The sequence below is a fragment of the Linepithema humile genome, chromosome 7 (genome assembly GCF_040581485.1).
Source record: "Linepithema humile isolate Giens D197 chromosome 7, Lhum_UNIL_v1.0, whole genome shotgun sequence".
Lineage (NCBI taxonomy): Eukaryota > Metazoa > Arthropoda > Insecta > Hymenoptera > Formicidae > Linepithema > Linepithema humile.
The window spans coordinates 22,032,759-22,060,692 of record NC_090134.1 but is presented as its reverse complement, the minus strand read 5'-3'; the positions used below and the strand labels follow the sequence as shown (position 1 = coordinate 22,060,692).

Below are 27,934 nucleotides of genomic sequence, written 5' to 3'. Positions count from 1 at the left end.
AAGAAATCGATATAAGTGTAAAAATTGCCTTTAATGAGAGAAAATACAGTGTTTATATTTTCCAAAACTTGAATTTTATTTCAAAGTTGGTTTTGCATTGCTGAAAAATTTAATACGTTGACTGATCGACGAGTTTTCTAAAAAAATATGTCTTATCGCGTACGGCATAGTAAAACATGCTTATTAAGAATAAAATTTATATATATATATTATTACGTTTTTATTTAAAATTTCATGAGAAAGAATTTATTTGTTGGAAATGTTTCAAATAATTCCGATATTGCCGATGGCTTTTATGACAATCAACATATTAATATTAATAGATATGACAGTTGTGCAAATACAGTATTTGGAAAATTTAATGTTAATACGATTTACTTTTTAACACTATTTGCTATCTAAGTTATTGTTTCTAAGCGTAGTGTTACTTTCTTCTAATGAATTTGGCTAACAACACATGCGAGAAGTTAATAAATAAAAGTAGCGTTATGTGGGTACAGAAGCAGTAAGGCAAGATGTTATATGCAATAAAATCATTCTAACGAGTGAATAATATCTCTCTCTTCTTTGTGCGGAAAATGGAAATTACATTGAAAACACGATGTCTCGTTCAGATGCTCATTTCCACAGTTCTTAGCTTGGCTTTACATGCTGGTGTATATTAGAGCTCCTGATGCGGGAATTTTCAAAGCGTGAATATCTTCAATGGTGTTTCTAAATATAAAAAAATAAACAAGATGAGCGCGATGCGCAATTCGAAATAAATAATATCTGTAAAATCTCGTCCCTTACGCTTTGATAACATCCATCCAGTGATACGATATCTGTATTATATGCAAAGAAAACTTATGCTTACCCGATAAGGTGATGAGCGTTTGTACTGGCGTAATAAACTTTTAATCGATCGGGTGCCTGAACGAGTGTCGACAAGTCGACAGTTTCTTCTTTATTTGCAAAGTTCACTACTACGTAAACCGATTTCTCCCCCGCAGTTTTCCTGCAATAACGAGCATACCGTGCTTTTATTACTTGATATTGAAGTTTAAGCGCTCTAATATATTACGGCAAATTAAATATAAAATATATGTTGGTATACGTGCGAATATAAAATATGTTTTTTGAAACGAGTCATTGGAGAGTAATCTTATATTTCTTTGTTATTCTTATATTTTACAATATACTCTACCTGGAGAAAGCGAGAACATCGTTGTTCAATAATTTCGTGGTTAATCTTCCTTTTGTAATCGCCGGCGTTTTCCGCAGAGCGGAAACCGCTTTATACAGAGAGTAGTAGGACTTCTCCTGTGTCTTCTGCGCAGCCAAATTGAGTGTCTTATAGTTTTTGTTGACCGGTAGCCACGTCTTCGGGTTCGTGGAGAATCCTAAAATTGTAAATAAGTCAGATGTTTGTAGCAGCAAATTTTCATGATTTCCCATCGCGTTTGTATGATCGTGTTTTCTTTATTTGTTTCATATTCTATTATATACGAAGGTTTTTCGAGCATTCGGGCAAATTGGTTTTTTTAAGATTACAAATGACAAATCCAGAGTGACAAGTGACGGTATCTTGTAACATGGATTGAATGCGACCTGTTTTATCTCGAGTTTTTTACTCGCTTTCTTTTCGAAATTTCTAAATGACGCGTGACCTGACAAACATATCACCTTGATCCTTAATAAGACATGGACCATGACGTGGACTGACGTTAAAGTGGCATTTTGTTTGATACGAACCGGTTTATCTTTCTTTTGCAACCGGTTATTTAATCGAATTTTTCCCTATTTATTAACAAATTAATTGTTAATCGACTTTCGGAAAAGAAATTTTTTTGCAAACATTATTTTCAAGCAATATGCAGTTTTGATATTAAAATCCTAAAAGTGATAATACACAGAAAGTGTATTTTATTGTTTAAAAATTGTTTATAAATTTGCACAGCAAGATTATTTGTTCAGTAAACGATTCAAATATTCTCTTTTCATTAGCGAATATATAGCTTTAGTTTCAAAAAACTTCTACGAATTTTTGCGATTAATTTCTGCAAATAAGAACCAGCTTAAATTGCGTTTGTTTTATTCAGACGGCTGAATTAGTGGTAATTTTAGTTATTATGTGGGTGACTCACCAGCCGAAGTGGTGTCGTCCCACTGGAACGGAGTCCTGCAGGGGTCTCGGGACGCCTTCTCGTATTTTTCTTTACCGGCATTGCAACCTTGCGGATCTTTCGTGTCTTCCCACGAGATCCATGTATCTTCCATACCGATTTCTTCACCATTGTAAGTAACACCCACGCCCGGAAGCAGTAAAGTTATCATTGTTATAGCTTGCGCTCGCTCTTGACCGTAACGGGTCACTAATCTGGAGTTATCGTGATTGCCAGCCTGCAGAAAAAAATACGCTTTTGTGAAATTTGTTGCGACGCCACACAAACGTAATTGGCCACGAAAATATTTATTATCTCCAAATAATTGATAATTTAATCTCGTCTTCAAGTCTTTATTTAGAAATTCAATTATTATCTGAGAAATTATACGCTTAGGGCGCAAAATGTCGCGCCTCTTGTATGATAATGAACACTCAAGATCTTAATTAGCTCGAAAATTAGCTCATGAAAATGTCAAGACTAATCAGGCAATCTCTGGGGAACCGATTTTAAATTTAAGGTTTTCCTCGCTCGACTTACCACCCAATTAGCGGTTCCCTTCACGACAAGCATGTTTAGCATCCATTCATCGATTAGATTCTTGAAATCGGCCGCTGTGGAGTCTTTATTCGTATTAGCGATCAGGCCGAAATTGAAGGGAAAGTGTGCTCCGTACACGTAATACTTCATCGTCATTGTCATATTTGCGTAAGCCTCCATCATTATAATCCTATCACCCGGATACTCGTCCAGCACTTCCCGCCATTCTTTTACCATTTCGTAAGTACGCGGCTGGTCCTTCGTGTATATCTTCTCCGTGTAACCGTAGTCCCCTGGATTCGGATTACCCGTGAGTGGCTCGTCCAAAAGTCTGGTGTCCTCACACAGATGGGGTATCGCGTCCACTCGGAATCCGTCCACCCCCTTATCGAGCCAAAATCTCAAGACGTCCTGAGGGCAGCGGCAGATAGTATACCATATATGCTTGGGTATAAAGTTCTATATACCTTCAAGTGGATTAAACCACTACGCTGTGTGTCGTGCAAATGGTGCTCGTTCAAAACAATGCCTCTCGCATACGACAAATATGAAACCATTTCATTACTTCTTTGCGATTTTCTTATTTACATACATTCAATTTTTTTTTCTACGCACATCACGATGCAGGAAATAGCTATTATTTTTGTAATATAAATAGAAATCTAGAAAATCTGAATTGATTGAAACAACGATGAGAATTTATGGATGTTATAAATTTTTTTTATAGGAAGCTGGTGTTTTATCAATTCTACGTATTTTACTTTTTATTTGCCGCGAAAATGTAAAAGTATTTTATTATAATGCATTATAATATAATATTTTACATTTTAGTAGCCGAAACGGAAAATAGAATATAAAATGAGATAAACCATTGTACTGTATCAAAGGCGCTTATTCGAAACAATATAAAATGCGCACGAGAAATATAAAAGATATATGGTGTAATTATTTTCTTGCGATTTCTTGATTTACATGAATTAGATTTTTTCCTAGAAATATCAAAATAAAAAATTGATAACTAACTTTGTTGTAGTCAATTTTGTATATAGTCAGCTACAGCCAAAAGAATTTAAACTGGTTAAAACAAGAATAAAATCTACTGTTAAATATGAATATTATATAAATATTCTGCATAGAAAGCTCTCTCTCTCTCTGTTTCTCTCTCTAAAATGTGTTTTAATTCATATATACTCTACTTTTTATTAAGAGCAAAAAGTATTATATTTTAGTTGTTATATTTCTAGTTTTTATTATATTTCTAGTATTATTATATCTTTAGCATTATACTTTAACGTGAGTAACTCATACAATTTTTGTACTTTTGTGTCAATTTGATAAAAAAAATCTGAATGACTCAATTTTAATAATAATATGAAATTAAAGTAAAGCAGTGAATTATGCTTAGCTGACACATATAATACTGGTTTACACAAGAAAATAATGTTATAATTCCATTTCAATTCTATATGATTTTATGTCACGAATGTGGCATGTTTCGAGAGAATTTTGCGACATAAGGGATTTGAAGGAATTGAGGCTGTGGTAAGAAGGAGCACCTTGATGTTGCGGAGTAATTTTGCGGTTAGGATAGGAGAAAATTGAATAAAACCTTGACATCTGTCTTGCGCGAGCAACAGATATACCGCGAAATTTTTGTTACACGCTACACTTTAACGAAAACAGCGCGAGTGTATCTTATTCGAAGTTATCCGCGTAAAATCTTTCGCGACTTTAAACTTTGCGATGTTTTTAAGGCCGGCGTAAAAATAATCGCAAATTGCATCACGCGAGCTTGCTGCACTATTTGCTACATGATAGTTTGTCCAATTTTATTGCGTGCACCAGTGTACTTTACAACTTTCGGTATTACAAACGCGAACGTACCACCATTTCACTGTTTCTCAAATTACACGCGCAGGTTTTGATTGCAGAATATGAATGCCCGCGAAACTTTTACGTATTGAAATTCTGTTAGGTAGCGTAAAAAAAAAAAAAAAAAATATATATACACTCTACAACAGCCACTGGAAAATCTGACCTTTTACCTTTAATTAAGTGTAACGTGCAAATAATTTGTTCAAAAGTTGTTATCACGGCTCGGTGAACTTCTGTTTGTTAAATTGATCGTAATTATCTCGCTTCACGGTTGCTGGACATTTGTCACTGTACATAGTAATACATCGGACAGTCATTATTGATCATCTTTCCCACATAAATCGCATTAGCGCGCATTTCTCGCGTAACGTTTTAAGCTGTCAAGACCTTTAAAAAATCGGCGAATTATGCATCCGCTTCCTGATTCGTTCTACGAGCATAATTGCTCATCGCGTTCGCGCAACGGGCATCTAATTGCATCCGCTTTTCGTGCAACAATGCGAGAAAAACACTTGTCCTCGTTCATTTGCACGTTTGAACACGCACAGATTTATTGTGCAATTTAATTAACAATGCGACGTTACGTGACGGTGCACAGCGTGCCGTGCGATATCGTCGATCGTTTCGTCAATCGCGGCCAATTCTTTTTGAAACGCGAATCATTTTCACGACCGAATTTCCAGGTGACTGGTGAAAAAAAAGAAAAAAAAATAAAAAAACGGGACGATGTTTTCGCTTCGCAGCACGGCGGAGAACGGAGAGAATCTGTCGCGCGCGCGCGACAGCGATGACGGAAAAAGCGATGCCCTTGCGCGAGATGTATACAGGCCGGATTTATTTTCACCCCTAGTGACATCGACGACGCTATAATCCGTTGTCCCTACTCTGCTGCGATGCGGTTATCCGAGACAACGAGATAACAAGATAATCCGATATCACCGCTGTGATCGAGAGGAACTGGACGTTTAATTACCGACATTTTTTTTATATTGACCTGTTGGGTTTATTATCAGATCTTACCTTCCAAATTATTTGATACGAAACTAATTCGGTGCCGAAGTTTTGAAGAAATTGATACGATTTTGCGTAGACGCGCGTTGTGAAGATAAATTAGTTGTAAGATTGATATTTCGCGGAAGTCGTAACTTTATATTAAAAAAGATACGACTATATATATATATAAAATTCTGAATAATTCGACGTGGGACATCGACGCAAACTTATAATTGTGTTTGTTTTGTGAATATTACGTACCTTCATCGCGTGTACCACGTCCTCGTTTTCGAAGTTGAGATCGGGTTGCTCTGGTGCGAATTGATGAAAATAATACGCTTGTCGTTCATCACGCCAGGTCCATGCTGGTCCACCGAACACGCTCACCTGTACGTGCAGATAATCGTTCAGTTATCCCGATTATCCGATCATACCTTTAAAGTGCTGATATGGAACGTGTATCGAGCATGTTGGAGCGTTCCGAAGAATGCAGTGTTTGCGCTGACGAGAATACAGTATCGTTCGGTCGGTTTTGCATTGCCGGCGAACGCGTCTATTCGCGCGTATGTGGTTTGGAAATCTAAATCTAATCGAAACGGGTGGAATATCTCACGCGCACATGAGGCTTGTAACAGTAGTGATGGATCGTCGGTTGACTTTGGTGTCGAGCGACAAAGTACATTTTTCAGATACTAGAAGCGTAATTCGCCCACGATGGATAGCAAAGAACAAAGATGGATAATGAAAAAACCGATTTGCTTAGCGGAACTTTTTTGGGGGATTTTCATCTGATTGACGTCGAGAAAGAACTAGAATTTAATTGTCACTCAAAATTTTTGCAATTTAGTTTCTGTCTAGATTATCCCTACCATTTATCTGTGCGCGATAAGAGGTGTTCGAGATCTTTGAGAATCATTATATTTTTACGCGAATATTTTTACTCATAAAATCAACAAATGCTATTTTAATGCTTATATAATTGTGTTATCGAGACTGAATCTTTTTGCATGTGAAATTCAACTTGCTGCGCGTTAAAACCACTCGTGCATCACCATTGCATCTCAGAGATAACGCGAATTATTTAGTTAATATATCTGGCGAACAGCCACAGGTTTAAACATTGTCTAATGTTAACCAGTGTTTATATGGCGTTTGGAATACTACGAGATAGGGGATTAATAATAAGAGCTGATTTAATTCCGTTCAGAGAGCGTGAAAGGGGATAAATTCGAACGACGAGATAGTTTGCTACAGCATTCGGGATTAATTCTGACTTTAATAACGTCAGCCGCGTAGCACTCGCGTCATCACAGTTTCCACGCGTTATTTTGCGACATCGCGAGTCGGATTATTCAGTACTTACCCAATTATTTGGCACCGTAACAGTTCCATTAGGCAGCTTCTTGCCTTTGTGCCATAGATAATAATCGGTGTAGGGCGCGATGCTTTGCAAGCTCTTTTGGAACCATTCGTGCTGGTCCGAGGAGTGATTAGGAACAAAGTCCAAGATGATTTTGAGCGACATGTCGTGCGCGGTCTTCTCGAGCTTCTCGAAATCTTCCATAGTGCCGTAATCTTCGTTGATTCCGGTGAAATTGGAAATATCATAGCCGAAATCGACCATAGGACTAGGATAGATCGGAGACAACCAAAAGGCATCGATATTCGATTCGACGAGGTGGTTCAGCTTGCTCATGATACCTAAAAATTAAATTTTTATCCTACTCACGAAATTTTACCTCGGGAACAAATTTTTATTCAATTTAAAGTCAACATTTTTTGACGTTAAAAATGTGGCAATGTAACTATAATAATAGCGTCTTGAAAAGCGAGAGATAAAGATATCGTACTGACGATCTATAAATCACGACCTATTTGCGCTGTTTACATAGAAAATATTATCTTACTGATCTATTATTATCGATATTTTGCAACCAGTCTTTTTAAGATTTCATAACAAATGAAAGAACGTACCGTTGAGATCTCCTATAGCTACATCTCCAACGCCGTTGCTATCCTTGAAGCTTCTGGGATAAATTTGATATAATGACATTGTTTGCCACCATTTTGTTTCGCTATGTCCGAGACTGGACGATAGTAATATCGCACAGAGCGTTATTACTACCCTCATTCTTGCTGAATCTTTAAAACGAATGATAATAAGTTGTTTTTACGTGAGCTTATAAATGTGTAATAGCTCGCATAATTCTTTAATGGCGTATATTGTATTTTGCTCGAAAACAGGAGAAGGTAATAAGAGCTTAATATCATACTTGTTGAGGACAAAACAAGCTATCTCATTATAACTTTGGATATTGTAACTAAACTGAAATAAATAAATGCTTGAAAATGGCCCAAACTTTGTCTATTAAACGAGCAAGTTTGAGTTGGTTTTTTTGGCAGTGCTGCAAAAACACAATACATATTTGATAATAAATCACGTCTTTATATTAAAACAATATATATTTTAGATTTACATCTTTCGTAAATTTGTAATATGCGTATCACAAGATTGTGTTATTTGTGGAATAATTTCAGAAATACTCGCCAATGACTGTAAGTTAAAAACTTTTAAATACATTTTCTCACTTGCTCACGAACACTGCAATAAATTTTTTAAATTGACTGAAATCGTCAACATTTTTTTTTTTTCGAAACATATATATAGGATTTTAGCAAACATGATCTTGTGACACACATGTTACTGCGATGCAGCTGTGTAAATATATTATTTCATTATATTATAATGATTATCACGAAGCAAAAATATATATTTACACAATGCTGGAAATAATTATTATGATACGTTTAAAAGAAGTTTTAATCTCTCTGATTTTTTTAAAGTAAAATAAATTCCATGAAAAATTACAATATCCACTTTGTGCAATTAAGTTTGGTTAAATATTATAACATGCAGTAAAATTTCGAAATAACTCGAAAACAGCAGCAACTGAATTTTTACCACGTCACTGTGAAGCTTGAAAAGCAATGCGTCAGTCGGCATATGAAGCCGTTTCTATAAATTTGCACACTCACTTAACAATCGGCGCGAGTGGCTACTTCCGAGCTAATGGAGACTTCTCGAACAGCTGCTGTAAGATCTACTGTTGCAGAGTAAACTAATCTTGCCTCCTTTTATAGTCGCATTATATAATTCTGGTCGGGTAGGGTTTCAATATGCGTACTGTTGATATTGTGCCGAGTGTATACTGTTTTCATTTAATCGCATTGCGAGATTTATATCTTTGACAGAATTTTTCATTATCTAACTTTTTCAAGATAGAGTACACATCAATATTACAAAGCCAGGAACAGTGTTTTTCAAAAAGATAGAACGCTTTCAATTTCCTACAAATACATAGAACATTTACAAATGTACATATATACAAAACTGTTCGAAACGCATTAAATTAAATTTTTACGAAATTTTTCTTAATGAAATCGATTCCGTCAAAGAATCCATTATTAAAATTCTAATGCGTTTAAAAATTTTCTGCTTATATAAACTTAATTATTACTTATTATTATTCATTATTTTGCATATAAAACTTAACATATATTCTGTTGTGCTCCCGGTTCCGTAGATAGCGCAAGGGTTTTTTCGGGATTCGCCGTGCAGAACCAGGGGGGTTGAACCGAGGTGAACAGAATATGTAGACCGATTGAGTAATAAACGTAACTTTATTCTTACACTCGTCTCGTTTACACGTTTTGTCGATCATCTTTCGGACCTTCCGACGCGACGCGCACTTGACAAGATTGTTGGTCTAATAACCCACTTGCACTCTTCATGTAGTGATTATTTATACTGATCAGTATTTGGGCACAGTAGGACAGCAATAGGTTTACTTAGTGACAAAATGCTGATCAGCATTATCCTATTTTGGACGCGGCAGTACTAGGACTTTGAAACGAGTGCGCGCGTGAGCGCCTTGCTTAATAAAAAATAAGATTGCTGAATACGCGGTTATTTTAGCAATCATGCTTATAAAACTACAAAATGGCTTATTTATTAATAGCGATTTGTTGTGGTTTTTCGACACACAACAATTCATACAAAAATATTATTTTATAAAAAGATTTACTAAATTGTTTAAGAAACTCTGATGTACAGATATGATTTTAGATCTCTGATTAAGCTTGTATGCACTGATAATCATATCATACTAATATCAATTTGATATCTAATAATCAATGTCATACCAATGAGATTGCATGAAAGTCATCAAACAAAGTACACGTATTTTAAAATACATTGGCAAAATATTTTTTTAAATTCTACATAAATACAAAATATTTTTAAAAAATTATCTTGCATAGATTTAATAATATTTACTATTGAAATAAGATTAATGCAACTAGATATCTTGCTTTAACAAATTAATTTGCTTTTCATATTATGAACTCTACGATTCCATTCTATTATTTGTTTAGAATATTTCAAGATATGGTGGGAAACGACATCGTAATTGGCGCGATTGTAAATGGGAGATTAAATTCCGCGATAAAAATACGCGTTATTGACAAACTTTACTATTGCATTCGGTACAGAAACGGTTGATTTTCATTTTCCATTTCGAAGCACTGATTTCTGTCGGTATTGACACATAATATGATGTATGTGATAAAAAGAAAATCAAATTATTCTGGCAATATCAGTTTCGCTTTACAAAAATTTTATTACTGATAAAATATTCGAAGAGAGATAACGCATTACATAAGCAATTATTGTTGACAAAATTGCATCATGCGTAACGGGAAGAACTGGAAATGAGGTTGCAATCGATATGTTGATATTGGAGATTAAAGTTTAATTTCAAGTTTCTATCGTTGAAATGTGCTTTGCGTAAATATCTATTTCCGTCCGTCCACTTTGATAGTTCACATAATATTTACAAAAAAAAAAACTTTTTAATTAATATTTAATATTTGCAACATTTTTCTTTTAAGATAACATTAATTTACTTAACTCATAAATTAAAGTTATTTATCGTTATATTTACTTAATTTTTCAAGCCAGTCGTTTTTCGACAGTTATTTCGAGCGTTTGGTATAAAAATTATTTACTTTTTATCGGCGAGTTTGAAAATTGCGATACACTTTTGTAAATATAATATTTCTGATTCGCGTTACAATCTTTTTGTTAATACACTCTATTTTGCTAATAAAAGCTATCTTTATTATAGTAAATTTTATTTGCTGTATTAAAACGCGACGAACGTTTTTGTGCGTATGTGGAAGGAAAAAATAGAAAAAATTTCCTCTTTGTCGTCGCGCTACGAACGTGGCAGTAGAGTTTTAAACAAAAATTTAATCTCATGACCTAAAAACATTAGCGTGATTGCGCGATGTTTTATATAGAGCTCGGGATATGCTCCCTCAGAGTTCACTTCGTTAAATATTAATAAATAGATTAAAAATGTACCGCACTATGTGTCGTATATTGTTGTAATGTATATGTATTAATCAGATAATGAACGATAAAGTTACAGACTTTCGCTAAGAAGATTATGAATTGCCTCAAAAGAAACTCCAGTCAGCTTTTGTATTTGGTAGTTGCTCAAGAAAACGTTGAGTTGAGAAGTTTTTAATAATATATTAAAATAAATTAGAATAAGTTAAAAATTAACGCGAGAACGCATACATTCCGCATATTTGTTTTGCAAAATAATTTGTTATTAACGAGTGAAGGGGCTTACTGGCAGTTTATTCAGTTTCCAACTACGAAACTTTTATTAACCAAATTAAAAGAGCATAAAAAATTTTTTTACGAATTTTATGAGCATATAAATAATGTATAATTTTTTTTATTACATTTGCACAATGAGAGACTAGCTAGGCAAACGTAATGACGTGCGAATGACTAAAGATGAGAATGTGTGAGTATCAATGTGGAATTTTCAATTATGTACACACTGAAAAAAATCAGTTGAAACTCGAATTGTTCTTGCAAATGGCGAAAAAACAGTTCTACTTTTTTGAACAGAATTTCTTGTTCTTCTGATATCTTGTTTATTGATCTGAGTTGATTTTCGGTCAATCTGATGCGATTAGTGCAACTAAATTCTGTGGAATTCTGGTTGCTAATACTCAATTTCTTTTTCCGCGCAGAGTATGAGAAGAAAGTACCGAGAATATAATAGAAGATAATAGATAATAGAATATAATAGAAGATAATAGATAAATGATGAGAATTTCAATAGTGAAGAGAAAATCGTTAGCAAATTTAATTACAACAGAGAAGAATATAAAAGTATAATACATTATTTCGCAAATGAACGATGAGATTATGAAAAGCGCTTTGGAACAATACGTTTCTCTATAAGGCGATTCGAATCCGTTAGAGAAGCAAATTTTAGTTCAAATATGAGCATTTAAATCATTTTAAATATTCTAGATTTGAAAGATAGGATTACATTTTTTCATACACGTATTTTTGGTTGTTGCATTTTTCACAGATAAAATAAAATGGAATTGATGAGTTTATATTATATAAACGGAGAAAGGGAGAAGCAGAGTTGATTTGTATTTATACACAATCGCGAATAAATACGTACAATGTTTAATCGGAGAATTGCACGAATTTGTGATGAACGGTTTTCCCGACGTCGTAGTACGTTCAGCTCGTTAGAAAACGACGTTAATTAAGAGTTTACATTATTCAGAAATGTAAATATACATATGTCGAGCTCAGCTCGGTCTCGGTGAGGCAGGATTGAATTTCATGACCATAACCTACGGCCGTTCTCTACACGCCAGCGCGAAATGTATAATCGCACGTCCGGTCTGCATCCAGCTATCGTGATTGGAAATCAGATTTCCCGAATGTCGCTGAATTTAGTGCGCGGGTATAATCTTCGCGAGAGCACGTTTGCCTCGTTTGCAGTGCGGCGAGGGGAAAGAAAAACGAGACAATGAAATGCGGGCAGTGTCGGGCGAACGAACTGCATTCGAGTTAAAGTCTTTGTCTAGACAGCGGGTCTATTCCGTCAGGAAGCTCGACGGCACGATAATCAATAATCCAGGTATGCGCACCTTCGGGTTACGTGCTCGGCTACATTGAACGCCGTCAGCGTTCTCTCAACCTGCAGCCGGTGATTGTATTCCTTTTCGTGATAAACCGAAATGATTGGACAAAATGTAAGGTTTTATTAAGGTCTTAAAGTGATACGACAATAATTGATAAGAATATCTTTCGAGATTGAGGATTTTTAATATTTAATGTAACAAACTCACTTTTCTTTTTGTTGTAACAAATTCACCAATAACCCTTTATTAATGTGATTCTACTTAGTTTTGCGAGTTTCAAGATTCAACCACTCGACTCACAATCTCTTTTGAATATCTTTTATCAAGAAAACGAAATCCTTTACCTCTTTTCTTGATGCTTCCTTTTCGGAGTTTCGAACTGAATCTCTTCTTGCATCTTTTCTCCGATTCGGTTACCTGTCGTCTTTCACTACTCAATCTATCAATACTCAACTGTTAGGGTTTCATCGATTTATTTTACCAATCGCATTTACGGTACATTAGCTGTTATTTCCTTATTATATTATTCATGTTATTAACGTATGTAGCAACGTTATATAACGTTGCCTATCGATCTAATTTTTATTTGCTGACAAGGCGAATGACAAGTCTTAAATTTCAAATTCTGACTTTATACAATTCCGGTTGATTCCGATCACGTTCTAACCTAACTTTACATGATAAAGCCAACACGTTCAAGTGGTTCAATAAAATCGACAAGCTCAAGTCGACAAGTCCAAGAACTTCGAAATTTCTACTATATTTTTTGCGACAATGAAAATCATAAGTACATATTTAGCATTCTTTTAAATTAAAAGAGAACTTTTTGAAATTGAAGGCTAATAATTTCAATTATTCAATGTTAATAAAGAGTTACGGCAACTAATGATATCTTGATATTTTTTTGTCACATTAAATTGAATATATTTGAAGCTGTTAGAGGCGGCTCTCGAATTTATTTTACGCATATCGGACGTGGCATTTTTAGAATCAATCTGACTCTATTCCGGATATGACAATTTTCACTCGTTATCAATATGCGAAGTTACTAAGTTACTAACAAGTGCTCTAACTTATTAATATTCGATCGATATTGCATCGAATTGTGCTATTTTCAATGAAATTTCAGCTATGAATATTTTTTTGCGGACAATAGATGACGGGGGGGTGGGGGGGATTTCCTGCCTTATCTCTTTTACCCTACCAATTGAATTAAGTTTTCGCATCCACTGATAAGCGCGTTATTGTATAGTACATTAGCCATTGTCAATATTTTAATGAAATTGGGTATGTAATTTGATAATATAGAAGCAGCTCATCTTTTTTACAGTTGACTTTATTGGATATTCTTAATAAAGTAAATCCACCAAATTTGAAATATAATCCTTCAAGAATTTCTTATGTCGAAGGAAAGACCGATTTTAAGTCCATGTCTCCGCCACTCTCTTCAACGTATGAAAATCGAATGCTAAGAAAGACCCTTTTCATCTTTCCCGTCACGCAAGAAAGTTATGTTCGGAACGAGATAAGCTTTCCCGGAGAGTTTTACGTTTTCGATCTTTGACGCAATACTACATATTCCATCTTTTAAACTAATTTGCGTAAAAAAAAATATTCTGCTCCGATCTAATTTATCCTTGGCGGTATATATAATTATAAAGTATTTTTTTATATTTTCAACGGCAATCTGACATGTTACAGAGAGAAAAACTTATATTTTAAATTACATTTAAGTTTGATAACGCAATTCGCGGAAAATATCTGCAATAAGTCACTGTGTTAAATAGTTCAATACCACTTACCGCATAACTGACACATTCATTGATATTGCCTCTTTTATTATATGCGGTGTAAATTGCCTCATAAACAATTACCTGTTCTACACTTGTTACGTGTTATTAAATAATACTAATGAGCGGTAGATCGTTAACGTATTCACTGTAAACGTACATACATATTTTACTTTCATAAAATAAATTGCATGACGCGAACAACACTGCGATGATAATCAGACATTAAGTTAATGAAAAAGTTTACGCTGCACGTTGAAATTAAATATTACTCTACCATGCAATTTGTTATGCCTTAACTGGTTGAACACATACGAGGCGATTTATCGAATTTATTATTTGCATGAGGCTTAAATTGTTTTATTATTATTTTTTTTTTACTGAAAACGATATAACGCTGATTTCAGAAAATGTTTTACTTTTTTTTCAATACGATTAGAATTTACGTATGCAAAGTTACGCAGAAGCATGTTTAGAGAATCATCCATCCATAATTCATTGAAATTTATCATTTTATATTCATAAGAGAGATAGAGTTTCCGCTATATATCAAGGGTGAATAATATATTAACATAGTGACCTTTTAAATTAATATAAAATTTATATATTTGTTCAATGAAATTACGTACAAAGACCGCGTATTAAAAAATAAGATAAAAATTATAATTACTCTAACGATTAAATAATCCACAGTACTTTTGCTTTTTTGGCGGGGGGGGGGGGAAGGATTTAAATTAAGAAATAAAATTTTTTTTTTTGAGAAAACATAATTTAAGTTGCAAAATTAAAAGTCTACTTATTACATACGCATATACGATACGCAATAATCACGCGAGAACGAGATATAACAAACGTAGTTCCGTCAATAAGCAGGTACATTTAAACCTGCAGAGACTCGTTGCGCGATGTGATTTCATGTTATGTCCCTAGCGTGCAATCTTGCAAAAGGATTATTCAACGATATTCCTCTTCCGGAATATTAAGATAGAAAAGATTCTCTCTCGGCTAACACGAAGAATGAGAAAGATTTCTAAATGGTCAATTTCGAAATATGCATGTATAATCTCTTAAAAAATTATTTTCCATGCATTTATATTAATATTATTTTCAGAAGAGGAAAAAAACGTTAAAAAAATACAGAATGATTTATACTGCTGATAAAAATGTCACGCGCTAATTTCTCACTGCGTATTGAGATAACTGCCACTGCAATTACGTACACGACATAGTGACGACGCAAATGGTTCACGAATACATCTAAGGTATAATTGTACGTCTACATAAGGGACGAGATAATCCGTAGCGAGTTATTTATCGATCTTAACGACACATACACTTCGAGGCTCTCTCTTGCCATCAATGAGACGCCTCGCTGACGCCAAGAAGGCGTGCTCGCCACTTTGGGCCAATAAGAAAATGGTAAGAAACTTGCCGTAGCTAATTTTCGAGCTATTATTTTCCCTCAGTCGTGCCCGTCTGCGATGTCATTACTCTACGTGTCACTGATTATACGTATATCGTCGAGACACAAGGCGGATGAAAATAAACCTAGTCTAGTCTGCGCGAGAATTGGGAATTCTCCAAGACCTGTTTACCGTGGGATTTAATTACGTTCCTAAATGTTTGTACTTGTCGATGCGCAACATTATACACACTAAATTATCTTGTATTATCTATGCTCTATTTTCGAATTGTTCACGTATTCTGCAACGTAGCTATTGTGATATGTTATCAAACATCAAGACGTTCGAAAAAATTAATTTCCGTGCGATAATATCTGCGATAATATCTCGTTATCGTGTTATAAAAGATCAAGATAAGATTTACCGGAATCGCTACTAATCATTTCTGTGTGAACATTTTTTTCATATTGTAGGTAAAGAATGTTATCCTGTTTTTTATCGTCTTTGATTCGCGTAGATAATTTCGATTTGAATGCACTTATATCGTTTTATCGATCGTCGACGTTTATCATTTAATTGGATCTTGTTGTGTAAGCGCATCGATTAAAAATAAGATGACGCAGAGAGAAAGAGGGAGAGAAAGGCGGCAGGAAGGCTCTTGGCCGCGTAATCTGCAAGACTCTAGTTTGTTGCCCGTGGAAGCCATATCAAATCCTACACCTTTAATTACATTTATTCAGAAGCCACCGACGTTTTTAATAAACGAGTGGTTTGCCGAGAATCATCATTGCGCTGCGGCAGGTATTGATATTATTAAAAGTTAAATGAGCGCAATTATTTCTTTTATTACAGTAATGAAGTTTCGTTACAACATCAAATCGTCTTACGAACATATTCTCGCACTGAAATACGCATATCCCATGCTATTGATTCAATATGATCTAATAAAGTACGTTACGTACTCTTCCACATTTCTGTTATTCCTATAAAATGAAGTGTGTTTGTGTAGAAATATACAGAATATTTCAGTTCACAATATTTATTTGTCTGGTAACTTTTTTACAATGTTGTTACTCGTATAAATTATATACAAATTATACTTTTTACGGATTAACATTTATCATCAAACCGACTCTGAACTTTATAATTCGCGACAGAAATTGAGAGAAAATAGAATTCTATTAAAAATTATATATGTTGTGTGTGTGTGTAATACGGAAAAAAGATTTTAAAAATCAAATTACCTTTCAATATATATATTTTATACGTATGTATTCCAGTTCTTCAAATGTTTTTTAGTACTTGATGATGAAACAATGTGGATAGTTCAGATCTCGAGATTGAACGTCAAATAGTTTGGATCTTCAAGCTGATCGTATAATAATTTGAACTGTTGGACGTAATCGTCAGCATACCTTTAATACATACTTGCTTATCTTATCTGTACCCATTGCAACATTACTGCATCTACAATCTATATCTGCACAATATTATTGTAGATAAATGTTGTGGACAAACATTGTAAACACTTCTTTGCACACACGTGTCATATTCCACTATCTTTCCATTAAAAAATTTGTAAAATATCTAGGAAATTTTTAAAAATAATTTTATAAACTTTTTCTTCAAAACATTTTATAAATGCAATTTTTACAAATGTGTAATATGACGTTGTATAAAATAGTTTTTGTGTCAAAGATCACGCTATCTGTAAATTCTAGCTCTTAACGGAGTTTCGTTGCACCTTCGGAAATCCTGTTTTCTCGCTGCGGTACAAAATTTAATAATAAATGCACTTTCACGCGATGACGCGCGGTACATACGTGCTTGATAAAGACTTCGTCCTTTTGCTTAGTCCTCTAATGGCAGCGACGGTAATGCGTATTAGTGACTTAAATAGTAGCAAACCCGACACTGAGCAACAACGCCAAATTTCTCATAGCAGCGTACGTCTTCTTGCGGTTTCTTTGATATGCAGACGCGCATTACACAGATTGCCTCGCGAAATTGTTTGGCCAATAAACATTTTATTGGGTGTTTGAATTTATATGAAGCGTTTCATCGATGACGTTACAAGGGTCTAATACGATGATGCGATGGTATCCATTAGGTTAATGCATTTCTGAAAACATGGCGTGACGACGTTGTTTTTCTTATTTAGGAGAAAAAATGTTCGCCGATATGCGAAGCGGCTGTGAGTAATGATAGCAATTAATGTGTTGATTGTGGTAGCGGTACACTGCAGCTTGTATTTTGCGTAATCGCGCTTTTGCGCGACTGTTCTCCAGTATTTTGTCGGTATCTAAATTGTTTCCGCCGTGTTTGCCTGACCACCGGCATCAGGAATACGCTATTACTTGCTCAACTTCAGCACTTTCTCGACATAAGTGTAAGTAACTTAGATTACAGTGTTGATGAAACACGCTTCAGGTCGGTGACGATGGTCGAACTATTTTACGTGCATCGTGTGTGCAACCGGGCGCGCAAAAATAAATGTCTGCAAAGGTAAAAATGTAAATTAAAAAAGAGAGGCAGAAATATGAATTTTATGCACCAAATGTATACATTTTACCATTGCCTCGCTGCCTCGTGCATTATTCAAGTGAAACGCAATAATTCACGTACGTACCGTTGGCGTCTGTTTGTTTATCCGCTTACAATGAATAATTTCATAACCCTTCCTCGCGCCGTCGCATGGGCATTTAAAGGTGTTTTTGGAAAGTGAGCACTCTGCAAAATTATTATTTGAAAATGTGCGTATTTATTCGCACAAATCGTCGCAATGACAAAGCGGAATGACGAGATTCACAACTGAATTTCATCGAAATTTCATCCACTATTTGTAATAAACATATATTTGTGCGTTTCGCATAATGTTACTTGTTTAGATAAAAATAATTTTAGCTGCATGGCAGTTTCTTGCGAGAAATATTCTTAGTTTACGAGATAATACTTGAGACATAAATTAAAGTCGGCACTGTCCTTTTTAATATCAGGATTAGACAAAAAAGATAGTGTTGTAACTTTTGAAATATTGATCAATACAAGGATTATTTTATGTAAATACTTAACTTCTCTGATATGTCGAAAAAAATTGTGAAATATCAAGTGCTTAACAAAATGGAGAAAGAAATCAGAGATAACAAACGACTCATACATATTTTAGAACGCGCAAATCACAACTACTTTGATATACAATTTCATATTTTTTTCTTTATTTCGCTTTTCTGATACTACAGAGAAAGTAGCGAGAATTTTCATACGCCTTTTTTCTTCAATAAGAAATAAGAAAAACATAATTTATATCCGTTCAACGATTTATATATATTTGTCTATTTTTTGAGATTGAATTTTGCGTTCATGTAGGCGATTATTTTTTTTGGCAAAATATTCTTTGATACTCTGCCACGTGTCATTGAATACGTGGATAGTAGAATTTTCACAGAACCGATATTCGATCGAGACGATTTATCCGCACAATAGGTTTTTCACTGAAAAACAATTCTGACACATTTTTTGGCAAAATACGCGCGATAACTATAATACAGGAAATTAAATGACAACGGTAGAAAATTAATTTTAATCTGATTTCTATTGTTCCCAAATTAAATATTTTTTGTGTTACAAATATATAAATGTTAGGATTAGGAGATAATTTATTTAACAGCGATGCGCGACAAATGCGCGTGCGACTGACAACACTGCAAACAACAATGCAACAACAATGCAGTTTGATTAACTGGAAAACCTGTTATATGCATAATTATATTTGGATCCAAATTCGGTAGACTTGCTGCGTGACAGAAATGAAAGCATATCGCGTTGAATAATAATTCCAATTTAATGGTCAAATTATATTTAACTGAATTGGATTTCTGACTTTCGAAAATCAAAACTGATTTAATTTCGATAGATTCCATTTTTTCAGCTAAGCTTATATCGCTCCAAATTTCTATTTTATATCATTTTCCCATGCTTATTGATGAACGCGTTATGCAATATTTCTCTATCGTCGAACTGTTTCTAATCTGATCTTTTAAACAATTAACAGCCATTTGCACGATCGTATTATGAATGCTAATGCTCATTTGTTTCACGCTTCCGTTAGATATCTCCCATAGCAAACGTGATACTCGCTCTTAGAAACACTTCAATTTGTGATTAGCATAATGGGACCGCTCGGTAACTCCGTATGCGATCGATCAGCTGTGAGACTAATTCGCAGACTACTGGCAGGTGCTACCGATCGATAACAGTTTCGCCTCCGCGGTTTTACTGCAGTGATATGGCTTTAAACACTTAGTAGTATTACATTCGACAAATTAGTGTAATTACGATGACGATTCGTGTTTCGTTCTCAAGACCGTACTCGCAATAATTATGTAATCCTGCTTTAGCAGACGGGCAATAAAATGTAGCACCAATTAAAATGTTCGATTTATCGGAATCTTAAACTTTTATCTTTTTTATCTAATAAGTTTTTAATATTTTTTACACGTATTTTGAATATATAGTAAAAAGATTCATGCAAATGCGAGCATTCTTATTATTTATAGATATCTAAGTACCATGATATTGAGACTTCTATCTCACGCAGTCGTTTTACAGTTGTATATTTATTCCTGGATAGGTAATAAGGTCGACCCTTAAGTCGATTATAAAACTTTAACACTTCCGCAACGCGAGAAGATGGAACATAAAATTTTCTGACAGTATGGAAACTGCACTAAAGGGACTCTTGCTCTAAAGAGCACGCTATCAATCAGAAACGTTGATTATTTAATAATTGTTGTACGTCTACAATTGCTAGCGAAAATATATATATTACAGATAATTAGATTCTATCAGAAATTTAACTCTGAGATTAGGAAATTGCGGTCAGCGTCTAATAATATTACTTTAACTGGATTAGAGCTTAACTGATTTTAACGTCCAAAATTGAAGGCGGTGTAACTTTTTCACCAAAAATTGTACCGTTTTTAATCTCTATTTATTAAGCATTTGAATAATTCTGATTCATTCCTCTATTTTTTGGAAATTACAGTTGCATCTCCGCCGGACAGACGAGTCACAAGAGACGATATTGGAGTGGCCTCAGCCGGCGTAGCAGCGAACGCGAGCAACGCGGCTGCTACCGGCTGCAGCGGCGCGAGCGGCATGGCGTCCTCGAGGCCGCGCAATCCATCCTCCTCTCCCGGTCGTAACGGCCAACTCGCCAGTAAGTTTTCGAGGTATTACCTCCCGAGATACGCTTCAATAGCCGGGCTTTACCTGCACCATATCAATGCCTTTATCCATGCATTTATTGATCGGACGTATATACGCGTATTTCTTCCAGAGATGAATTTTTTTAACCGGTTTGCTCCGATATTCATGTTTTGCTGTAGAACGCGCTATATATAAAAGTAAGCTTGACAGAACAATTGTGTTGACCAGTCAATACAGTTAGTTGAAAAAAACCCGATGTATTTTTTGTATCTTTAAAGTAATTTTGAAGTGACAGAATTTTAAAAATTATAAAAAGAGCTATTACACAAATCGAGGTAATTAATTAGAATTATCATTAATTAATTCCGCAAACTTTTCAATAGCGAAATAGCGAAAACCCAGTTCTAATTGCATATTGATAACGTAATGACTGTTCTTTTTGACGGTTCTTTAACTGCGAAAATTTCATCATTTAGCGTATTTGCTTCCATTCAATGGCATTAATCGGAGCGATTACGCTCATTGCCTTTCAGAACAGGGCACTTTGACGATAGTACGCCGAAGCTCCGGCAAAAGCAAAACTGTCAGTGGTGGGAGTTTCGAAAGTTCCCCACCGCCGCACAATCCCGACACCCCGTCGTATTTATCGAGCCAATCCGTCGACCTCGATGAGATCCTCGATAATGTCGATCTCACGACGGACTCGCTTCCTGCCGTTGACACCCCCGACGCGTGCGACAAAGCTGCCCTCAGGTATCATATCGCAGTACAGGTGTTAATGGCTTTCACAAACGTGACACTTAGATGTAGATTGAGATTCCGACCTAAGTAGTACAAAGTAATAATAAGTGCAGAAAAGTAGCGCTTTTTTTAAAAATAATTTTAGAGTGAAGAAATTTTGGGAATTGTAAAGAATTAACATAGTAATTAAGATAATAAGTTTTGATTATTTTTATAAACTTTCCGTGAAACTTATAATTCTTTCTACAATGTAAAATTGATCAAGTTCAAATATTTCAAATACGCATAATATATCTGGCCAATAATTCGCGTATATCGCTATTCCGCCAGCGATTATGTTCCGCAAATAATATCCGAAAATACAATTAGCGTATATCGAATAATTATCCACGGGAATTATTTATTGACTTGTTAAATACAGCGTGCTCTATTCATAATTTATAATTGATTGAATATTAATTGCATTCTTTCTATAACATCTATTATAATATTTATCGCAATATTTACTTTCGCGCTAAATGTTTGATTTAACGTGAGATTAAAAAGCTGCGTCAGAAAAAAATGTTCGCTTTTTCGAATCTCGGAAGGGTTAAGTAGAATTGCGCTGGCAATCTCGACTTGTCGCGCAATTATCGGAAAGCAATTGGACGCGAACATCTAGTTTAGAAGGCATGTTACTGGCGTGCAGGGAACAACTCCGAGAGATACTTCTCTTTTGCAGATTGAGGTGTTTATTGAGGCAGCTCCAACACGGGGAGATATCCGCGGAACTACTCCAACGAAACTTGCATTATGCAGCTCGCGTACTCGAGGCTGTTTTCATCGATGAGACCAAGTAAGTTTTGAGGAGAAACTCCGAGCAACTCATGAACGAACGCGAGAAGCAGTACAGTATCTCTATACTAATCATTATTTGCGACTTTTTCTGCCGAAATTTACAGGCATACGTCGACACACAGTGTGTCGCCTCCACGAATCCCGCGGTTAATGATCTTTTTTTTTTTCTTTCTTTTAGACAATAATATCGTAATTGTGTCGAACACGACGAGGACGAGATCAATTTGGAAGTTCTCGTGATACATAATTTGTTAATAATTGTAATACTTGTGTGTCGATCTCTCGGACACGCACGGGTATTATAGTTGCGGTTGCGTGTTGCGTTTCACATGATAATCAGTAATGCTAATCGACGGAATGTGACTTTGACAGCGGAGTTGATTAACTATGATTAATTCTCTAATCTAGCTCGTTATGCTACAGAATCGCGGTGTGACCTAACACGATAGAATTTCGTCGCTAAGCGCAACTCAAATTCAACATCGTCCACCACCCCCTCCTTCCCCCCTCCCCCCCCGTAATGAGAGTTTTTCGTCCTCGCGATGCGTCGTGCCGGATGAAACTCACGATCCCTGTTCAAATTTACTCGGCGATTGACAATACAATCGACAAAGATCAATTTTGTATGCAAATGCGTTTGGACGATAAATTTGCGCGCGCGATATAAAAGCGTAGCCGACGAGTAGCTGAACATTACAGCGACGTTACGACGGCACGTTGACTTCCTCGCAAACAGGATCATTCCTGTGGGTTGGCGAGAAAGGATTCGGCGTCGACGCCTCTTTAGCTCAGTGGTAGAGCACTGGTCTCGTAAACCAGGGGTCGTGAGTTCAATCCTCACAGGAGGCAAGTGAATTTTTGTTTTTAACGCGATTTTCCGCGTTATTGGCTCGTTTAATGCGTGCGGAGATTCATTAAGCCCGTACATCCAATTATAATTTGATACTCACGCGTTAATAAATGAACTTTTATCGATCTCTCGCATTATTCTCTCACATTGTATACAGTATTTCGTCATTTAATTTCAGTTCTGCAAAATTACATTTTTTAATATGGCAATGCGCACTCTTTTATTACGCATTCCCGCGACGCGCATCCTCGCGCGCAACTTGACGCGCGTCAAACAATCGAAGCGCCCGAGATTGCCGCGTCTTTATTTCATTCTTATAACATCACTGACAATTTGTTTATGACACATTCAAGTGATGTATTGCATATTCTTCTACATCAAGCGCGTGAAAAATTGCACGCGGCCGATTTCACCTGCAAACTTTGTACTGACACACACACACACACACTTCGTATGCAAATTATCGAGAGATCTTGAGACCGCTTGGAGCTAAACGCTTGATCATTCTTCTAATTTCTCGCTCACGCCTCGTAGCAATCGTGTGCATCGAATTACGGTCAGCCTGCTTTCACACACACCCCCGCAGCCTTTACTTTCAGCAATGACAGCTGTTAAGAACACTTTGCAGCCGTGAAGCACGACGCATCGAGTTATTAGTATTTCATATAGCGTGTACTAGCGAGAGGAGAGTCATCGATGAGAGCGCAGCAGCGCGATGAGCCGGAGCCGCGATGTTAAGAGCGAAAAAAAAAAAAAAAGAAAAGAAAAAAAAAACTGTAATCTTGTATTATCCTGATCTTTTTTACACATGAACTAACAAGCACTACCGCAGGGTGAGTTCAGGCGGGAATGAGTGCGCTCGGTCATCACGTAGGGGGGCGGGCCTGACGTCTTCATCCCTAGGGGGCGGCTTGGACCCGGACGGACCACAGGGCCACGCGGTGGTAACCCAGAAACGGAAGCTTCGCACCCCCGTATGGGCAAGGTTGCGAAACATTCACATTTCCGACCCCCGTTACGACTCTACGTTTTCCCACACGTTTCTCCCTCTCCAACCCTCCTCTTTCTCCTTTCTCCCCCCCCCTCCCCCTTGCCTCGCCACGATTTTCGCCCTCGTTCTCGTTTCTCCCTCACTTTCACCGATCCTCCCGCCGTCCGTTCCGTATCCGTGCCGTCGACGCTCTTTGTCGTTCTCTTTTGCCGAACGATAGGTTCACGTTGTCGCGTATCTCGAGAGGCGAGATATTTTTCTCTCGAGGACGATCATTGGCGATAAGCGGCGATGAGCGATAAACTTGGAACTCTATCTAATATTGATATAACATCAATATTTAACGAGCGCCCGGAAATATTTTGTACATTAAACTGAACGAATAATCTCTTTATGAACGGAAGCGGTCTGCTTGTTTTTCGTACCACGAGACGCTATTTTTGGCAGTTAATTGGCATTTTGTTTCTCCCCGCCTTTCAATTACCTGAAAGCGTCGCTTTTGCAACACCAACAGTAATGGATTGACATAATTTTTGATCTCTTGTTTATCGGAAGCGTATAAAATTATATTAATCTGTCGTCATCGTTATTACAGGTGACATTGTTAAATAATTAAAAATGTTATCAAATATCGAAATGCTACAGCTGATTTTGAATGTTGACATCAAGCAAGAGTTGTTTAATGCAGAGGATGGGAAAATTTGCTGTAATTTAATAATTAAGTGAACGTTGAACCAATTATCATTAATTATTGCGAGGGGGATAATCAAACACACTACAATTTAAATCTTTAGTCGTCATACACGGCATTTTGCAAGCGACTCACGAAACTTCGACGAACAATATGCCGTAAAAAAGCTAATTTGGGATAAAAGTTTGATGGATGTTTTATTACTCTGCAATGTAAACTCCGTTATTGTATTTTGTTCTCCAATATTTTATTTTACATGACATTTAATATTTTATACAACATTTTATTATTTGCTCTTCATCGACTGTTTCTTCGTATTCATTCAACCGCTAAATGTCAACCTGTCAATATGCATCATTGGCCAGAATTTTGCGTGCACGAATCGCACGATTGACATGTAATCATTGCCGCGGAAAAGCCACGATACAATATCTGCCAGATATCTCGCTGTGTTTCTTTCACAAGTTCGATAAAGAGCGTAATCGTTGCAGTTAAAGCCAAGTTTTTTTGTACAAGATGTTCTATTTAAAATTGGCTCGTGTGCATAAATTCTTTGCTGTAACATTAAGCTTCCTTCCAAAACTTGGGCGCGCTACATCCGAGTTGTCGCTCTCCACCGTAAAGTGCCAACTGTACCGTAGACTAATAAGTGGTACGAGTCAGCGTTTCGTTATCTTCTAGTCGATAGCTCTTTCTATCTAGTTCTATAGTTTATGTGCACAAAACTATAACGCATTGCGCGTGGCGTTCTTTCTTTAGCAAGCATCTTTCGATAGTTGAAAAACTCAAGTTATTCTGATAGTCTAACACTCAAGACATAAGACAATTAGCATGTTTCTGCAAATTATTGCGAATAGTTGTGCATACACGATTCTCTTAGAGAATACTAGAGGAGTACTAAGAAAAAAAAAATACCAAAGAATGCTAGAGAAGTAAAAAAATTTTGGATCAACAGTACATGTAATTAGCACAACATAATTAATCGACTGAACGTTTACATTTCCTACATGCAGAGACAACTCTCTCACTCTGTATTTTTGCAACGTAAATACCGGTTGAGATACCTTTACTCGCTTCGCGCGGCACGCGGATTTGAATAAATACATAATTCGATGCAGCGCAACAGGAAGCATTAAAATTTCACATCATAACCACATTTAACCGCATCTATCAATTTATTTATCTTGATTTCCGCATCTGGTGCGCGCGAATCTAAGTTGAGAGAGTAAATCGACGAGAGGAATAATCGATTACGAGAATGAAACGACACTTTCGGACACAGCATGGGAACGTCATACTCTTGCCTGCCTCTGTCTCTCTCGCTCCCTATCTTACTCTCTTAGAGTCTTTCTAGGTGTAACCCGCTCAATTTGTCGGACGTATCTGCCTGTCGTGCAACATGCATCGCTCTCACGATAATCGACCGTTTCCTACTGAACCGTTTGCACTGTTCTTGCTCGAGAGAGAGGTGCATGTATATAAACGTAGGACATTTATCGTCGGGCGCCGGTCCTCAGTAATCAAGCATCCCCTGTAAATCTATTCTCGCGACGTGCCGTGTCTGTGTGTGCGTGTGTACGCGCACGCGCGCGCGCGCACGCGTGCGCGTGTATGTGTGTGGCAGTGACTCGAAAAAATGCTGCGAGAATGACTACAACGATGGCTCACTCCGGAAGCCGATCTTCAGCACGAATGAGCGAAATCAAAGAGCGTGCGAGAAAAAGAGAGGGAAATAATTTTCAAGTCACCCCACGCAGCAGGCACGCTGGGATGTTTGCTTGATGTAGCAAGACGCTTAGATCAATGTGAAACCTTTCAATGTGATATATGTTTTTCCTTCGTGTTTCACGTTATAGAGATGCCGAGCGTGTGGAGTCAGCCGCCACGTGTCGTCCGGGCGTACGCCGTAGGTTCGTTTCTTCCAAAAAAGTTTTCACTTTCGTGCGCGAATCGCGAGAGCACGATCGCGGGATCGTGCTTTAGAATTCTGGGCTTGGCAGCGTCAGGCTCTTTTTGCATGAGAAATCACTCGCGCTCGAGCTTTCGCTATATACACGATGACACTTCGTTCGCATATACTATACGGTGTGTACCAGGATCCACGTCCTTTCGAGTCATTAATATTACAGGATCGAACTGAGATGGTTATTTTGGTGATCGATAGTCACAGAGTTAGCAAGCATTAAAATTTCAAAGTTCTTAACGAATCAAAATCTGAATTCTATATTTAATAAAAATCTTAAATTAAAATCCACCGTTTTCAAAAATTTTAAATATTAAGTTTCTTATATCGTGATTAATTTTAGTGCAAGATTACTTTAACAATATTTTTATTTTAAACTTAATTGCGAGAATACTTAGAGTTTGAACATCTTTATTTAAGTAGCTTTAGCAAAGTTTTGTGTAAAACGATTAGCTCCAAAAATATAAAATTTGTTATTAAAAGGACTGCGCGATGTTACTGAGACACTCTATATACAATGCGATTTTTAATTGCGTGCAATGCGTATGCAGATATGCGAAGCTTTTTTGCGTACAGCTAGATTTATAAATGTTCGTGTCAAAATTCTAACTAATATTTATCATAACCTATTGAATCTGTACAAAATATTTTTCGTTGTGCTAATTGTTTTTTAACTACTTGTTACAATTGTTATTAATGATATTAATTAATCTAAATTTTCGCACCTGTTCTCTGACAGCGATTTCCGGATGTTTTGTATTGTGTGTAATCTGCATTCAAGATCGATGTCGGGAATGCACTTTCAAACGAAATCGTGGTACATTTTGCAGATCTTGGCGTTAATGTTTGTGCTATTATTGTCGTCGCACTAATGTTGGC

General features: G+C 36.2%; 2 protein-coding genes and 1 non-coding gene across 19 annotated transcripts in view; 2 read left to right on the top strand and 1 right to left on the bottom strand.

Annotated features, from left to right (window-relative positions):
- Positions 1-27,934, top strand: part of LOC105673530 (dual specificity calcium/calmodulin-dependent 3',5'-cyclic nucleotide phosphodiesterase 1-like) — a 99,905-nt gene that overhangs the window by 63,984 nt on the left and 7,987 nt on the right. For 13 of the 15 annotated variants that reach the window (XM_012369228.2, XM_012369233.2, XM_012369238.2 and 10 more), the window contains 4 exons: positions 20,819-20,992; positions 21,516-21,735; positions 22,445-22,558; positions 24,243-24,395. In XM_012369228.2, the coding sequence (XP_012224651.2) occupies positions 20,819-20,992; positions 21,516-21,735; positions 22,445-22,558; positions 24,243-24,395 (661 nt within the window). Of the gene's footprint in view, positions 1-20,818; positions 20,993-21,515; positions 21,736-22,444; positions 22,559-24,242; positions 24,396-26,948; positions 27,003-27,934 lie in introns of all 15 variants that reach the window. The other 2 variants (XM_012369237.2, XM_012369240.2) reach the window with 2 other exon arrangements.
- LOC105673534 (alpha-glucosidase) lies at positions 13-27,915 on the bottom strand. 3 transcript variants are annotated; one of them, XM_012369249.2, is made up of 9 exons: positions 27,781-27,915; positions 7,527-7,694; positions 6,916-7,253; positions 5,814-5,939; positions 2,685-3,095; positions 2,127-2,382; positions 1,187-1,382; positions 857-997; positions 13-714 (listed from the first exon to the last, which is right to left on the bottom strand). In XM_012369249.2, the coding sequence occupies exons 2-9, from the start codon at positions 7,681-7,683 to the stop codon at positions 645-647; spliced, it is 1,695 nt and encodes a 564-aa protein (XP_012224672.1). In that variant the 5' UTR covers positions 7,684-7,694; positions 27,781-27,915; the 3' UTR covers positions 13-644. The 3 variants fall into 3 exon arrangements, with proteins under 3 accessions (XP_012224672.1, XP_012224669.1, XP_012224671.1); XM_012369246.2 differs by lacking the exon at positions 27,781-27,915 and adding an exon at positions 8,589-8,746; XM_012369248.2 differs by lacking the exon at positions 27,781-27,915 and adding an exon at positions 8,515-8,644.
- On the top strand, positions 23,338-23,409 carry TRNAT-CGU (transfer RNA threonine (anticodon CGU)). The gene has a single exon. It is a non-coding gene; the product is annotated as a tRNA-Thr (tRNA).

Bases quoted from the DNA above. Each gene is read 5' to 3' on its own strand.
- LOC105673534 (XM_012369249.2), bottom strand. From the start codon at position 7,683: ATGAGGGTAGTAATAACGCTCTGTGCGATATTACTATCGTCCAGTCTC. The intron at 7,254-7,526 runs GTACGTTCTTTC...TTTAATTTTTAG, and splicing joins AGCTATAGGAGATCTCAACG to GTATCATGAGCAAGCTGAAC. The intron at 3,096-5,813 runs GTACGTAATATT...CGCTGCCCTCAG, and splicing joins ACGTGGTACACGCGATGAAG to GACGTCTTGAGATTTTGGCT.